This window comes from Podarcis gaigeae (genome assembly GCF_964106915.1).
Source record: "Podarcis gaigeae genome assembly, chromosome: 16".
Lineage (NCBI taxonomy): Eukaryota > Metazoa > Chordata > Lepidosauria > Squamata > Lacertidae > Podarcis > Podarcis gaigeae.
In genome coordinates this window covers 4,644,000-4,661,703 of record NC_139693.1, presented here as the reverse complement: position 1 = coordinate 4,661,703, position 17,704 = coordinate 4,644,000, and the positions used below count along the sequence as shown (strand labels likewise).

The following is a 17,704-nucleotide window of genomic DNA, read 5'->3' as shown; positions in this document are numbered from 1 at the left end:
CATCACTGCTGGGAAAACCATAGCTTTTACTATACAGACCTTTGTTGGCAAGGTGATGTCTCTACTTTTCAATAATGTTCATTATTGATCCCTTTATTTAGCAGAATACCACTTTGACTGTAGCAAAACCTCTCAGCCATTTGCAAGAAGTATTGAAATCACCCACCCGGGAAAAGTTCAAAACTTTTAAAGGTATTTAAAGTTAACAGTAAACAACAACAAACCGAAAACCAAAACAGATTTAAATTCCCCTCAAATTCTACGTGTCTGGGGGCAGGCTTGCCTAAATGACCGCGTTTTAAGCAGGCGTCGAAAAAAAGAATATAGAAAAGGCATCAAGAGGCAATTTTAGGTCAATTTCTTGCAAATGCAGAACGGATATTATGTGGCGCTGGCTCCGCAGGTCGACACAGTTGAGGGAGCACCTATCGAAAGGTGAGATCCGAGGGCCAGACAGAGACTGCTTGAGGGCCGCATTTGGGAGTTTGAGGGCCGCATTTGGTCTAGGACGATGACAGGAGCTGGAAGTTGGGGGGGCACAGCCCCTAGCGTGACCTCTTGGGGACACGCAAAGGAAAAGGGGTGTGTGTCTTTTTTTCCATCAAGATTTACGGGATTCCTTTTCACGCATTTCAGGCAGAGAATTTCCACTGAAAGCTCACAGGGCGCAACGGAAGACCCCCCCCAAGCTGGGGTTCCAGTCCACCAGATGCCTCTCTCTTGGTGGGGTCCGTCTGCGTGATGTGGGGGGAGCCAGGAAATGGTTAGCGTTTCCTACCCCAAAGTATGCATTCCAGATGGCGTAGCAACAGCTTTTCTTTTCTTTTTCTAAAAAAAGGATATAAATCAAAGAGGGGGGTTTTCTTGGGGGGTGGGGTAGCATCTTCTGCCACCTTCCTCTCAAATTGGAGGGCTTTCATCCTTTAATAATTGGCGAGTGGCAGAGAATTTCAGAAGATAATTTGGCCCACTTCCCTGCTTATTTTTTTATAGGGGAATCTGGGGCCGGCCCTACTGTTAGGTGGGTGTTGTAAAACGGCAACCAACTGCTGTTTAATTTGGGCGAGAACATTATACTGACTTAAGTCAGACCTCGGGGGTCTGCCTAGCTAAGTATTGTCAACTCTGACCGGCAGCGGCTTTTTCCAGGGGACATTCGCAGCCCTACTTGGAGAGGCTGGTGGGTTTTGAACCTGGGACCTTATGCATGCAAAGCAGATACTCTCCTGCTGAGCTAGGGGGCCTTCCCCTTAAAATGAAGCTAAGGTTCTAGTCCTCATTGTTTGGAATAGAGGGCTGATTTAAATAGGAACACAGCAAAGGGCTTTCTATGCAGCCTTTTCAGATTGAAAACCAGGACACATGTCTTCCTGATCCAGTCAAATGACCTGCAATCCAGTGTTTCCCAATTGTTGGTGTTTATAATATATATATTTTTAGATATGCCTTGAGACAGTCTTTAAACCTCTTTTGTTGACCACCAGCATTACACTTTCCATTTTTAAGTCTGGAATAGAGTAGTTGCTTTGGAAGACGATCATCAGGCAACCGCACAACATGACCAGTCCAACGAAGTTGATGTCGAAGAACATGGTTGATTGGGAACATGCTACTAACCCCAAATGGGACGTCTGAATTATTTCAGCGAACTAGTTCCCCCCCCACCCCCCAGTAAATATGCTGAGGGTATATATCCTTCGTGCATTTGCAGGACCTCCACTGAAAAGTTTCTGGGAGCGAAAATCCCATCGGACTCTTGAAATGGGTTGGGTGGTTCAAAATGGCCAACAACAAATTTGTCTTGCAGGGAGGGGAATCGAACCCTGAATTCGGGTTTTGATTGGCGGGCATCTCGGAAGCTTCTAGAACAGCTTGCCTGTGGCCCATCAGCTCTCGTTGGGCAGCCTTGAGCAGGATTGCCGGGTCCCTCCTGGGAGAACATTTCCTGCCACCCTTTTCAACGGTTGGCCCTCGTGGCTGCCGGCCATGTCCCGCCCTGTCTGGAGAGCGTCGTTTCCTGCCCTCGCGAGCCCTTGGCTTTGGAGCGGTCAAACGCAAAGAGACTGAACTCTCCCCCTTCTCAAGAGACTTCTTGTTTGTAGAAATAACTTATCTCTCTTCCAAGCTGCGTGGGACCTCTGCAATCGTAATAATCAAAGGGAGAGTTGACCTGTCATAAAGAAGGAATTATTTTAGGAGCAGAGAGACAGAACGCTGAATTTTGAGACAGATCGCAATCTCAGTTCCAAGAAGGCCTGACGGGGAATGAAAGCATTTTCCCGCCCCGTGCGACAGAGGCCTGGGACCATGTCCCGTGCCCTCCCACCCAGCGCAAAAACAAAGCCCAACATGCACAAAAGAGCCGAATGTCTGCGCACCCGTTATATTTTCACAAGTGCTTGTTCTCTGCTCCCCGGGTTGTTTGCTAGCCGAGGGCGACGTTTACGATGTTTGGTGACAGTTTTGCCGCGTTGTCAACGAAGCCTGTTGAGAAAGCGGCTTTGAAAATTGTGCCACCCAGGTCGACGTTTCTGGGGAAAGGGCCTTTCCCCTCCCCAAAACCACAGGTTGAGCATGAGCCATAATGGCTGTGTCCCACCTCCCGTGTCGGAGGCAGTAAATGCCACTGAATGAGAATAGTTGCTGGAGATCGCCAGGGAAACGAGAATTGCAGTTGCACTAAGATCATGCTTGCGAATTTCCCTAGTTGACCCCTAGGATGGGGGTCAGCAAGGTTTATCTTGCCTGGGCCGGATCGGTTCCGTGGAGATCCCTCCATGAACCAGATTGTGCCCTTGCCCATGATTTTCGGCGTCTGTGCGTGTGCAGGCGCAATTTTCACGCCTGCGCAGATGCGGTTTCTGGTGCCACGGAAGCGAGTCGCTGTGCTGGTAGCTCGGTTTGGGGGCGGCTCGTGGGCCGGTCAAACATCCTCCACAGGCCGCTTTTGGCCCACGGGCCTTAGGTTGCTCACCCTTGCCCTAGGAGGACAGGATTGCTGGACTAGTTGGCCTAGCTCCAGGGCTCTTCTGATGGAACCTCCAGGCCCAGAGGCAGTCTACCTAGATCTCTAGGTTCTTGGGGGCATTTGGCTGCTGTGAGAACAGGGCCCTGATCCAGTACCTCCCCCTATTCTTATGTTCCTGGAATGTCATGTAGTAGAAATGGGCTAAAGAACTTTCCTCCGAGATTTAGATTATCCGATTTGGCCTTGATCGCCTTTATTCAAGGTCTACTGCCTTGAAACAGGGAGGCAGCAGAATACGAGAAGGGCCATTCAGCAGCTGGATCTGGCCAAAGGGGGGCACTTCTGTTGCAGCAACCTGTTCTCGCTGCGGCCAGCCAGGTGCCCAAATTGGAAAGTTCAAGAGCAGGAGCTGGGCATAGCAGTGGTGCTCTGTGATTCCTTCAGGAAAGGTAGAACATATGCAGCTACCTAGGCAATTGTCCTTCCTGAACCGGTCGTATCCCCACCTAAAGCCACCATTCATCCCACCTTATGACCATGGATTCTCTAAATTAATAATAATAATTTATTGTTTATACCCCGCCCATCTGGCTGGGTTTCCCCAGCCACTCTGGGCAGCTTCCAACAGAATATTAAAATGCAATAACCTATTAAACATTAAAAGCTTCCCTAAACAGGGCTGCCTTCAGATGTCTTCTAAAAGTTTTTCTCTTTGACATCTGGTGGGAGGGCATTCCACAGGGCAGGTGCCACCACTGAGAAGGCCTTCTGCCTGGTTCCCTGTAATTTGGCTTCTCGCAGGGAGGGAACCGCCAGAAGGCCCTCGGAGCTGGACCTCAGTGTCCGGGCTGAATGATGGAGGTAGAGATGCTCCTTCAGGTCTACTGGGATGAGGCCGTTTAGGGCTTTAAAGGTCAACAGCAACACTGGATTAGTTGTAGTTTCTGGGTCACCTTCAAAGGTAGCCCCACGTAGAGCGTGTTGCAGTAGTCCAAGCAGGAGATAACTAGAGCATGCACCACTCTGGCGAGACAGACAGCGGGCACAAATAAAGAGGTTGCCACAGACATAGTTCTCCACCTCGACATTTAATCCCCACAGCAACCCTGTGAGGTAGGTCAGGCTGAGAGAGGCAGTGACTGGCAGCCCCCAAGGGTCCCCCCCCCCCGTCAGCTCCCAGTGAGCTGAGTGGGAGGATTTGAATCCATGTCTCTTGGGTCCAACACTCAGTGGTGTCCAAATTTTTTTCAAAGAGGGCCAGATTTGATGAAGTGAAGGGCCGTGGGGGCCGACCAAAGTTGTTGAGCTTCTTTTAGGACTGAAGGTTTGAGCCCAGGAAATAAACTTCCACAGGGGCCGGATTAAACCGACCGGCGGGCCAGATTAGGCCCCCAAAACGGACTTTGGACATAACCACTACGCTGCCACCGTCTCTCTCTTGCGTAAGAGAACTAGTTTTGAGGGCACGTTAAAAAACAACTGAAAATCTGGAAGAATAAGAAATCAAGAGACCAAACTTTTTGTAAAAGAATGGAATGGTTTACTGAATATTTACAGATAAATTGTAAAACATAAAAACATTGGCAGGGTTATTGTAATAACCTGCAGTTTCGTAAGAGTCTATCTTTAAAGAAGATGAATAAATGAGCAAATTAAGTTAATTAGGAGATGCAAAAGATACTAAAAATAAATTTGAGGAACCGCAGAAAGAGGGGCAAGGAAGTCAAGTTTTGAAATGTCAAAACGTTTGTAAAATCAGTGAAATGTATAAACCTGAGAAGCATAAATAAAAGTTTTTAAACAAAAACAACAAGCGAAAGTCTGAACAGCATTGAAAGCTGCTGAACAGGAAAATATTTTTAGTGTCAGCCGCTCTCTGCAAGGTGCATGTTGACGGATTAATGCGCTGCGCACTGAGTACAGAACCATGTGTGTGCGCATTAGAGAAGAGAGTGTTCTTTTATTGCTCTGTTGGAAGAAACTCCAAGGGCTGTCTCATCGTCACGGGCTCCGTCCTGAGCCAGGACAACCTCTGCAAACATCCCCACCAAATTCCTGTCCAACTTTCTTCTCCCTTGCAAAAAAATAATAATTAAAAAGCGCCCCCGGGGAAGGAGATTCCACAGCCGCCTCCCTGCGTGAGTCAGCTTCGCTTGCTTTTGTGGCACCTGAATCCTGCTTGCGTAGGTTGATCTCAGGGCGTGGGGGGGGGACACACAGACTTTTACTTGTGGGGGTTGTTTTGCCCCAATCTGGTTGGTGACAATGCTGGCTACCCATCTGAGCCAGTCTCTGACTCATCCTTGGCCTGCCACGAGAATCTCTTGGCGGTCACACAGGGTAATAAAACTTCTGCACGCTCATTCCCCTTGCTGCCTTTTGTGCAGGAGATGGGGAAGGTGAGAACCGCCCGCCCCCCCTTTAATAAGTGACTCACTTCAGCAAAAGGACAGGGCAGCCTGCTGACCTCTGGATAGGAAAGGATTGGAGCCAGAAAGTTTGTGATGGGAGGGCAGGTGCCCCTAGGGGTGAAACTGGGGTAGCTCTCGTGAAAATTTCTTTGGGGAAGAGATTTTGATTTAAATCTGCATTTAAAAGCAAAACTGCCTAATCTGCAATTTCCGAAACGGGTATGTGAACCGAAGCACTTCCTGGAAATCTGAATTTTCTGAATTTTGCAGGGCAGTTTTTCCAGGCAAGTATCGAAAAATGCATGTAACTAGGGTGAAATGTGGAAATAATGCAGGAAGAATGTATTGAATTGGGCGTCGTCGCTTTGCAAAAGTGTGTCCGTTCGGTGAAATCACGTTCCGACGTGGGTTTTAGTGGAAATGCGAAACGAAAATGCATCGTATATGGGGAATTGCTTTGCAAAAAAAAATGTGTCCGTTGGTCAAAATTGCATCAGAAATGTGCGCGGTATGAGAATTTCACACTAAATTCACAATTTGTAGAGTCGTAAGGGAATAAAGGGGTCATTCTAGCCCAGCCCCGTACAATGCTGATGAGTTTTGTGAGGAGTTAAAAACAAAATCGCAAACTGGTGTGGAGAATTGAACTTGAAATGAGAGACTGAGAGAAATCTGCAGGTGTCCTTTATCTCTAGTACACATTAGCCTTTTCAGTCTGTCAGGAAGGGTTTTCTTAAGATTGACTGATCTACTATACCTGAGCCATGGAAGGTGCCCAAATGAATGTCATGTATGTTGGTTTGTTTTAGTGTGCTGGTTGTCCACAGCATCGAGCTCGACAAATATTTTCTTTCTTTCTTTTTTTAAAATATATTTTTAAATTTTATTAGTACTTTCCACACAACAACAACAAGACGAAAAATATCGAAAAATAACAATACACAAAAACCAACATACAAAATAAACCCAAATCCGTATCTCACAAGTTAATAATATAAACACTAAAAAGAAAAACAAACACTGACTTCCACCAATCCTACAACACCTCCTTTACCTCTCATTGTGTCTTCCTGTTTTCCTTATCTCTATCCCACCATCTAGATACAAATCTAGATATAAATATTTTCATTAATAGGTAGAGAGTTCCGAGGTTCCACACTAAGAGATCAATTCCGTACAAATGCAGAATGGAGGGAGGGAGCTGGCCTAGTAGGGCTTCCATTAAAGGGCTCTCTGAGCAAGGAAGAGCCCATAGTTTCGCCCGCCAGATGTCCCACACCACCCTCTGGCTCTGATGTGCTGGCGCCGTGGCAGCCAGAGACTGATTCGATCTCGGTGCCTGGTGACATAACCATTGTACGGTTGATGAGGATCCCCCGGGAAGGGGATGCGAGCGAGAGACTCGGAGGCCAGCAAAGCTCTCGCTGCTTGGAATCTGCCTTGACGCAGCGGGGGGAAGCGCTGAAGTCAGTGGTCCCGGCGTGAGATCTTCCTCACAGCCAGCTTTCAAAAGGGAGTTTTCTTATGTACGATTAAATCATAGGGACAGAAGTTGCTGAGCTGGTTTTAAGGCGCATTCCTTTCTCCACCTACCCCAGAAGCCCATATGGTCTCGCAATAGCCAACGCAGCACCCTCAGAGAGCCTTGTACTCCAGCGCCGGGCAGGCAGCGGCGCTCAGTGGTTAGGGACGATACGAGTTGTCGCCAAGCCAGACCTGTGGGGCCACTTCCGATTTATTGAAAACATTTTACCCCGCTTTTTAACCTTGTTTTGGAGAAAACCATCCCAGGATTACCAAAGATCAGTGGTAAGAACATCCCGAAACCTGGGTGTCCCGAAATACCGCCTCTGGGTGCAAATAGGCATTTTTGGATCTGAATGGGTGTGTATTTACCTCTAATGCTAGTTCTTCACAGAGAAAAACCGTGGATGTTTATTACATGGCTACCAATGACTGCTAACCACAATGGCTATGTTTTCCCTTGAAGGTCTGATTTTTAAAAATATTATTATTACAGTGGTACCTTGGTTTACGAACTTAATCCATTCTGGAAGTCCGTTCTTAAACCAAACTGTTCTTAAACCAAGGTGTGCTTTCCCATAGCAGCGGGGGACTCAATTTACAACACACTCAACAGGAAGCGAAATGTGTTCTTAAACCAAGGCAAAGCTCACAAACCGAAACACCTACTTCCGGGTTTGCAGCTTTTTTCTTAATCCAAGTTGTTCAGAAACTAAGCTGTTCTTAAACCAAGGTACCGCTGTATTATTTTTATTTTATTTTATTTTTTTACCAACAACCAAACCGCAAACAGTGAAAACAAACAATGAAACCCCCCAGGTAGCTGATACATTAGGTATACATAATCATTAATAACATATTCAAATCAACCATATGTACAATTCTGTATACCTTAACACTCCTCCCTCCACAAAGTTTATTTAACTTTTAACATTTTAATTGCCACAATTTGTTCAGACCTGCCCAAATAATTCAATATCTTCTGAAACCAATCCTCCTCCTTCTCACTGACTTTAAACCCTTTCATTCTATGTACGGTATCTTCACAGTTAGGTTTTCTAAGATTATAATATTTTTCCATTTTTCCCTCCATTGGTTCACCCCTAGCTCTTCTGCATTTTTCCAATTATTCGCTATAACCTGTCTGGCTGTAATTAAGGTACCACTGTATTATTAATTAGATTCAGCAGTGAGTGCAAGACCTCCACAGCTTGCAGTGAACCTTCCTGTGTTCAGTGAACGGGTCCTCCTTGACTATAAAGCGATGGGGCATTAAAAGCAGGGATATTCCCATCATGCTTTGCTCAGGAACTTTCCTGGAGAGCCTGCCTGACTCAGCACAGCCGCCATCTTCCTGCCTCACCCAAAAGCAGTAGCTCCCTGACCATCACTGCCTTGTTTTTCTTTCCAGGTTTCCCTTGGCTTCCATCTCCTTGACTCTCTCCGCGATGATGTTGACGGCCAGCCTCTGCCAAGCCGCCGAGAAGGTGAGTCAGTCTGCAGCAATGGGCTTACTCGCGAGCAAAGATCTTTTTGCAAAGATTAACTACCTTCGCTTGGAGAAATCAATTCCCCAAGTGAAAGCGGTTAACCTTTGCAAAAGTTCTGGACGGAGAATAAGAATAGGGAGCTGGAGACTGAGAGCATGAGAACTCGGAAAAGTGAGGACTAGCGGCTTGGAGTTTGGTAATCTGATTGCCTGCAATCTGATTGCATTAAGGACATCAGAGGAGCTCAGTTGGAACAGGCCAAGGGAACAAGTGCAGTATCCTGTTCCCAGAGTGGCCAACCAGAAGCGCACTAGCAAGACTAGCAACGCTCTCCCCTCCTTGACTCTGTCCAGTTCTCGTTTAAAGTCATCCAAGTTGGTGTCCTGCAACAGTGAGTTCCATAGTTAAACTTTGTGCTGGATGAAAAAGGTCTTTTTCATTTATCTGCACTGAATCTTCCAGCGTTCATCTTCTTTGGATGTCCACAAGTTCTTTTTGCTCTTTTCCACACAAGGACTGCCTGAGCCACTCAGCCTCTGGATACAGGTTAAGTGGCCTCCCAGCCCTCAGTTTCCCCCATCTGTAAAATGGGCATAAGAAACAGCAGCGGGTGGATTCGGCTTGTTGAAATAGCATTCTCTTTTCCTCCTTGCAAGAACAGGGGGCACACAGACACAGAGTTTTATTATCTGCAAAACAAAGTTGTTTATGGGGTTGTGTGCAGGCTTTTGCCGCGTTAATAGAACTGTTATTTTTAACTTCGTTTGTTTGTTTTTCCTGCTTCTGTTGAAGCTGAAGCGAGGCAACCAGGAAACCTTAATGGTGGGCAGGAGCTAAAATAAACGGGCTCAAGGCCCCCTCACTCCACACTTTGGGGAAATCCTTTTTCAGTGATGGGAAAATCAAGACTCCGGCTATTTCTGGAAGGTTAAAAGGGAGCCCTGTTGCATCCGGAGGCCTAAACATTGGCCTCAATTGTAATCAAGGTTCTTATTTGTTCCACAATAATAATAACAAAAGCTTGTTGTTGTTGAGTCGTTTATTCGTGTCCACCTCTTCGTGACCCCCTGGACCAGAGCACGCCAGGCACTCCTGTCTTCCACTGCCTCCCACAGTTGGGTCAAACTCATGCTGGTAGGTTCCAGAACACTGTCCCACCATCTCGTCCTCTGTCGTCCCCTTCTCCTTGTGCCCTCCATCTTGCCCAACATCAGGGTCTTTTCCAGGGAGTCTTCTCTTCTCATGAGGTGGCCAAAGTCTTGGAGCCTCAGCTTCAGGATCTGTCCTTCCAGGGAGCACTCAGGGCTGATTTCCCTAAGAATGGAGAAGTTTGCTCTTCTTGCAGTCCATGGGACTCTCAAGAGTCTCCTCCAGCACCAGAATTCAAAAGCATACGTTCTTCGGCGATCAGCCTTCTTTATGGTCCAGCTCTCACTTCCATACATCACTACTGGGAAAACCATAGCTTTAACTATATGGACCTTTGTTGGCAAGGTGATGTCTCTGCTTTTTAAGATGCTGTCTAGGTTTGCCATTGCTTTTCTCCCAAGAAGCAGGCATCTTTTAATTTCATGACTGCTGTCACCATCTGCAGTGATCATGGAGCCCAAGAAAGTAAAATCTCTCACTGCCTCCATTTCTTCCCCTTTGATTTGCCAGGAGGTGATGGGCCCAGTGGCCATGATCTTCGTTTTTTTGATGTTGAGCTTCAGACCATGAAAGCTTACAAGCAAGCAAATCCTGAGCATCATCAGCCTTTAGCCTTAACCTGTGAAATGGACATATTCCAGACCTATCTGGACAACTCAGTTGTGAAGATCATAGCTGACGTAAGGAGCCCTGCACTTTTAACAGTGTGGGGATAACGTTCGTGAATAAGAAATACTGAACTGAGTAATGCGTATCAGCGACGGCTCCACCTCCTGGATCATTTTGCTAGCCCTTTTCTGAACTGAACCTTTTCCAGCTCTACAATATCCTTTTTCAAGCGAGGCGACCAGAACCATCCTCAAAATGCAGTCCTACCATCCCTTTGTATAATGGCCTTATGATAGTGGCAGTACTGATTTCGATTCGTTTCCTAATGACCTCTAGCATGGAATCTGCCTTATTCAGGTGTGGTTAAGAAAGTCAAAGGGCATCTTAGGAGCTGAATAATAATAATAATAATAATAATAATAATAATAATAATAATTTATTATTTATACCCCACCTATCTGGCTGGGTTTCCCCAGTGTGGGAAACAGAGACTAGGGAGTTAATGTGGGGCTGGTGTGGGGTTGGCCGGTGGAGCGAGCAGCCCCTAATATATACATACTTTCCGCAATATAAATATGGCAATCTTGATTAATGGCCGTCTAAAAACAGAATCCAAAGAGTCTCTAGATTTGTTCCATCCTTTCATTTCCAATTTAACCTTTTAAATACATGTGCGTAATAAATCAACTCGTACTCTTGAAAATTATTATTGTGGCCCACGCTTTCTGCCAGGCAGCTGATAAACGTTGGCGTGACTTTGGCGACCATCGGCACCCCCCCGACCAAGTCTTTATCCTTCGGATTAACTGTATCTTTAAAAAGTCCAAGGCATATAGCATCTGGTTCGAACGATATTCTATATATCCTATAATTCTGTCTCCCACCCACTCCCAAAATGGTTTTTCTTTTTCTTTTCTACAACAGGAATGAGGGACATCTGTGACCCTCCAGGTGGGAGCTGGAATCCAATGAAATCTGGAGGTGGCCAGGCTGAAGGGGGGAGATGTATATGCAAGCCATGGGTGCGGATTCTGAGCCCTCCAGATGTTTCTGGATTCCAGCCCTTAGCAAGCCGGGGGGGCCGGCCGGGGTCAAGGGTGATGGGAACTGTAGGGCAGCAACATCTAGAGGATTGTTGTTGTTGTTTAGTCATTTAGTCGTGTCCGCCTCTTCGTGACCCCCTGGACCAGAGCACGCCAGGCACGCCTGTCTTCCGCTGCCTCCCGCAGTTTGGTCAGACTCATGTTTGTAGCTTCGAGAACGCTGTCCCACCATCTCGTCCTCTGTCGTCCCCTTCTCCTTGTGCCCTCCATCTTGCCCAACATCAGGGTCTTTTCCAGGGAGTCTTCTCATGAGGTGGCCAAAGTCTTGGAGAACTTCACAATCTGTCCTTCCAGGGAGCACTCAGGGCTGATTTCCCTAAGAATGGATCAGTTTGATCTTCTTGCACTCCATGGGACTCTCAAGAGTCTCCTCCAGCACCAGAATTCAAAAGCATACATTCTTTGGCAATCAGCCTTCTTTATGGTCCAGCTCTCACTTCCATACATCACTACTGGGAAAACCAGAGCTTTAACTATATGGACCTTTGCTGGCAAGGTGAAGTCTCTGCTTTTTAAGGTGCTGTCTAGGTTTGTCATTGCTGTTCTCCCAAGAAGCAGGGGTCTTTTAATTTCGTGGCTGCTGTCACCATCTGCAGCGATCATGGAGCCCAAGAAAGTAAAATCTCTCACTGCCTCCATTTCTTCCCCTTCTATTTGCCAGGAGGTGATGGGCCCAGTGGCCATGATCTTCGTTTTTTTGATGTTGAGCTTCAGACCATATTCTGCGCTCTCCTCTTTCACCCTCATTAAAAGGTTCTTTAATTCCTCCTCACTTTCTGCCATCTGGAGGATGCTAGCACTTAAATAACACAGGGGCAGTCCAGAGAGAGAATAAATCCCGATAACACTAAGGAGAGGGAAACTGGACAAAAACAGTGTATGATTCGAATCGAACGGAACAGAGAGGTTTTGTCTCCCTGGCCTTGTGGCGCTTTCCCTCCTCCTCTTCACGTGCAGAAGTTCAGAATGGGCAAAGCTTTCCCCAAACTGACTCCCCAGGGACGTTTGCCGCTGGCCAGATTTGTTGCGCGCGAAATAAGGCCGCCTTCTTCGAAAGCGGGACAAAGCGAGAGGTTGTTCAAATGAAAGACCCTTCTCTCCGGTCGGCGTGAAAAGAAGCATCTCAGTTTATTTCTTTCTGGGCCGTATGCGCTGCGTCAGCTTGGACCAGTCTGTGTTGAGCATCTGGGCTCAATTTTCTAGATGTTGATTTTGCAACTTTAGACGGAGACCCTGGAAGGCGGTGTTGCATCACGGACGAAATGGAAAGCAGGAATAAGAACCCCCCAAAGGCCCTTCTGATGTGGATCGCTGGTGGAATCAGAACAGGGAATTATTCCAGCCACAGGTTGAAAGTCCTTTCTCCTTGTGCCTGGGGTCAATCATCACCTCTTAATTTTTTATTTTATTTTTTTTACATAGGAAATTACTATCTGTACAACAAACCTGTAAGGTAGACTGTTGATATTCTGATTTTTACAGACACAGGCTCACAGCTGAGTCCCCTATTTGGGGACTTCCCCGGCTTTTTTCTGGCCCACGTAGGACCAGTCTGGATAGTTAGCCAAGGTGAAGACTTGACGTTTTCATCCCCCAAAAAGTTTTTGAGTTTCTGCTGAAATGAGGCTGCATTTTAATGTTGTATTTTAATCTTGTTTTTAAGTTGTATTTCAATCAATTGTTTTATATTCGGTGTTAGCCGCCCTGAGCCTGGTCTTGGCTGTGGAGGGCGGGGTATAAATAAAATTTATTATTATTATTATTATTATTATTATTATTATTATTATTATTATTACAGCCTGCTGTCTTTGTAGGTCTGAGGCAGAGTGCCTGTTTGGCATGCAGAACGTATTGGGAAGTTTTTAATGCACGGTGTTTTATTATGTTTTTATATTTTGCTGTAAGCCGCCCAGAGTGGCTGGGAAAACCCAGCCAAATGGGTGGGGTATAGATAATGAAATTATTATTTTTATTATTAACGTTCCTGGTAGTCATAAAACTCCAGTTAGAATTATCTCAGGTAGCCAGTGATTCCCTGTTTAATTCGTTAAACTGTGGAACTCATTCCTGCAGGACAGTGACGGATGCCAATGTGGTCGGATTTAAAAAAAGAGGGGATGAATTCATAGAGGAGGAGAAGCCTATTAATGGCTGCTAATCATTGATAACCTTCTTGACTCCCTCTCTAAAAACCAGCTTCTGGTTCAGGGTGCAGCCTCAGTTTCCCATTTCTTACAACCAGTTTGGGTGGCGCTGGCCCTGCCTCTCAGCTTCCTCCTCAATCTCAGTGTCGCCCCTTGCAGAACTCAGCAGAGAGCAGGATGGGAACTTAGAATCACAGAACCACAGTCAGGTGAGATCCCGTGGGATCATCTAGTCCAACCCCGGTCAATGCAGGAACCACGACTAAAGAACCCTCGAAAAACCGCCACCCAACCTCTGATGATGATGATGATGATGATGATGATGATGATGATTATTTATACCCTGCCCATCTGGCTGGATTTCCCCAGCCACTCTGGGTGGCTTCCAACAAAATATTAAAATACAATGGTCTGTTAAATATTAAAAGCTTCTCTTTCAAATATTAAAAATATTAAAATATTAAAAGCCTTCAGATGTCTTCTAAAAGTCTGGTAGTTGTTGTTCTCTTTGACATCTGGTGGGAGGGCGTTCCACAGGGCGGGCACCACAACCGAGAAGGCCCTCTGCCTGGTTCTCTGTAACTTGGCTTCTCGCAGCGAGGGAACCACCAGAAGGCCCTTGGAGCTGGACCTCAGTGTCCAGGCTGAACGATGGGGTGGAGACGCTCCTTCAGATATACTGGACCGAGGCCATTTAGGGCTTTAAAGGTCAGCACCAACACTTTGAATTGTGCTCGGAAATATACTAGCAAGTGAAGAAAAGTCCATCACTTCCCAAGGAAGATGATAGATAGATAGATAGATAGATAGATAGATAGATAGATGATAGATAGATAGATAGATAGATAGATAGATAGATAGATAGATAGATATAGATAGATAAACTTTATTCGCATTAGCCAACGGACACGGGTGGGTCTGTGGGTTAAACCACTGAGCCTAGGACTTGCCGATCAGAAGGTCACGGTTCAAATCCCCACGACGGGGTGAGCTCCCATTGCTCAGTCCCTGCTCCTGCAAACCTAGCAGTTCAAAAGCACGGCAAAGTGCAAGTAGATAAATAGGTACCACTCTGGCGGGAAGGTAAACGGCATTTCCGTGCACTGCTCTGGTTTGCCAGAAGCGGCTTAGTCATGCTGGCCTCATGACCTGGAAGCTGTACGCCGGCTCCCTTGGCCACTAAAGCGAGATGAGCGCCGCAACCCCAGAGTCGTCCATGACTGGACCTAATGGTCAGGGGTCCCCTTACCTTTACTTTATAGCAACATAAACAAGCAATATATACAATTAAAAAGACAACAATGGGTAAAAAGAGCAATCAAATGATTGTTCAGATAGTGGCCCTTAATCTCATTGCACCCTCAATAAACCTAGCAACCTTTGCTGTTGTCTGATCATTTTGATCTGCTAAAAGAAAGATGGTAAGAAAGAGTGGGGTGATGATCTCATTCCTCAGATCTTTATAAAGAAGGAAGTCCATTCCCCTGTCTGTCTTTTCTTCGCCTGGCTAAATATACCCAACTCCCTCAAAAATCGAAATTACTTGACTCTGACTGTCATTAGTTGTGGCGCCCCCTAACTGTTGGGCTCCCCAACTTTTGCCCTCTCCCCAGTCCCCAACCGGCAGCAGCCACCCCTGCAAGAGCCTGATTGGTCCATCTGAACCTCCACATTCAGTGGAAGTCTACCTCTGAAAACCAATTGTGGAGGCAATAATAATAATCATAATAAATTTTATTTATACCCCGCCCTCCTCGGCCAGAGCCGGGCTCAGGGTGGCTAACACCAGTAAAATTATAATAGAAACATAATGTGAGGGGAAACCCGATTTAAAATACAGGTTAAAGTGCAATTTAAAATGCAGCCTCATTTTAAAAGTAGCCCATAGATCAAAACCATAAGGGGAGGGGGAAACGTAAGGGTCAGACTGAGTCCAAACCAAAGGCCAGGCAGAACACCTCTGTTTTGCAGGCCCTGCGGAAAGATGTCAAGTCCCGCAGGGCCCTAGTCTCTTGGGACAGAGCGTTCCACCAAGTCGGGGCCAGCGCTGAAAAGGCCCTAGTTGAGACCAATCTAACCACCTTGCGACTTGGGACCTCCAAAATGTTGTCATTTGTGGACCTTAAGGTCCTCCGCGGGGCAGACCAGGAGAGGCGGTCCCGTGGGTCCTAGGGCTTTAAAAGTCAAAACCAGCACCTTAAACCTGACCCTGTACTCCACCAGCAAATAACCCACAATCCTTTTGAGTTCCTTTTAGAGCAAAAGCAACCCAGGTTCCCTTTCGCCCGACGGACTGGTGCCTCTGTTATCTTCCACCCCAGCGCTATCTCTCCCCGCGACTTGGTCCCCCACTCCACGGTGCCAAGGATTTGGGTTATAGAGCAGAGCAGCCTTTACACATTATTAATAATTTCCTTTTTTGGCTGAAAAATGTGCCCTGTCCAGACCTCTCCAGCTCCGTGCATCTGCGACGCCCTCGCCCAGTGAGGGAGGAAACCAGCTGCCCGGTCAGACGGTCAGCAGCTGGGAAGGATCTCCTGGCACCCAGGACAGTTCTTTCTGTGTCTGTTTGGAACAGGGAGGAAATAATTCTGGAACGCGTGTAGCCAATTCGGATCGGGAAAAGGCAAGGACCCTTTCCCCTCCTCCCCAGCAAGGCGAAAGTTATAGGAACATGATTGGGGGGTTTTTTGTACAGAGTGGTATGGTGCAATGGTTAGAGTACTGGATTTGGACCTGAGGGCAGCTTCCAACAAAATTTTAAAATCCAGTAATGCATTAAAAGCTTCCCTAAACAGGGCTGTCTTCAGATTTCTTCTGAAAGTCTGGTAGTTGATTTTTATGGTAAAAGTCAGCGTGATTTTAAAAAAAAGGTTAAAAATTATGATATATGTAAACTGCTAAAGATGAGGTAAAATGAAAATCAGATAGGGGGGACTTGGGGAAGCCCACCTAACAATGTTTAGAAAAATAAGGATAAGACAAGAATTTGTTTGTATTGTTTGGTTTTTCTGTTTGTGTTGTTTCGTTGTGTTATAAAAGGAATAAAATAAATTAGGGGAAAGAAAAAAACCTTAAATTGTTATTCTTCTCTGGCAGGGACTTCGTCTTTTTTTACATCTTGGGCTCTTCTTCCGTACGTGGAGAAGGGACGACGGGTGGCGACGGGTGGCGGGTTCCGGTCCTGGCAAGGGCCACCCCACTGACGATGTCCCCCTGCTTCTTCCACCCTCAGGTCCCCCGCAGGAGACCTCGCCAGGCCGCTGAGGACGACGGCCCCGGGAGCCGGGTGCCCGGCCTGTGGAGCGCCTGGGCATCATGGTCAGCCTGCTCGCAGCCCTGCGGCCTGGGGGTCATGGAAAGGAGTCGGGCGTGCCAGTCCCCGTACCAGCGCATCCCCTGGGCCGGCCGGCCGGAGCTGGCCCCGCAGCCGCTGTACCCTCCGCAGGCCCACGAGAACTGGCCCGCTAGCCCTTACCCGGGCCGGCCATCCTACCCTCTCCACACTGAGGGCAGTGCCAGGCCAAGTCTGCCCTTCCGCGGCTCAGCCCTGACCCTCCATGGCCAGGCCCAGCCGCCTCGCACCCCGCGCCTCGGACCCCAGAACCGCCACACCCGCCACCAGGCGCTCCCGGCCGAGGAACTGCCCTCGCGAGACGCCATCGCGCCACAGCATGGCCGCCGGAGGGACCCTGCTCCTGTGCAGGAAGCTGGGGTCCACCCGCCGAGGCATCGGGGGAACCAGGAATCTCGCCGGACCCCCAACCAGCCCTTCAGGCACAGCGCAGCCGCCCGGACCCCCGTCCGGGACACCATCCCCTTGTTCAAACCCCTGAGGAGGGACAGCCCCGAGGCGGGCTTGAGTCCCGACCGGCCGCGCCACGGTGGTCAACAGGACGGTGACCGCCGCAGCTGGGCTGCCTCTCCTACGCCGGAGTCGCCGGCGGCCCGGAGGTGAGTTTGGGGTCTGGTTTAGGGTGGGCCTGGACCCTGATTAAAACAAAATACGAGGCTTGGCCAGCAAGACTCTGGGAGGAAGTGCAGATCATAATCTGTCACACCCCGGCCCAGGTCCCTTTTAGTAACAAAAGAACTTTTAACCCAGCTCCTGTAAGAACTAATTAGATTTCCTCTGAGCATTTCAAAAAACCCACCACGTGGGGACAAGTTAGATAAGAGAAATCCTTTTAACTACAAAGACTACTTTGAGCATGCATACATGTCCAGGTAATTAAAACAGGAATCAAGGAATGCATTTAGCAAACCCCGGAGGTCATGTTGTTGTTGTTTAGTCGTGTCCGACTCT

At 47.5% G+C, this 17,704-nt stretch overlaps 1 protein-coding gene across 3 annotated transcripts in view; it reads left to right on the top strand.

Moving 5' to 3' along the window:
* ADAMTSL4 (ADAMTS like 4) overlaps positions 1 to 17,704 on the top strand; it is a 99,162-nt gene that overhangs the window by 44,525 nt on the left and 36,933 nt on the right. For all 3 annotated transcript variants that reach the window (XM_083715496.1, XM_083715497.1, XM_083715498.1), the window contains 2 exons: positions 8,315 to 8,390; positions 16,634 to 17,352. In XM_083715496.1, coding sequence (XP_083571622.1) covers positions 8,315 to 8,390; positions 16,634 to 17,352 — 795 coding nt within the window. The remainder of the gene's footprint in view (positions 1 to 8,314; positions 8,391 to 16,633; positions 17,353 to 17,704) is intronic.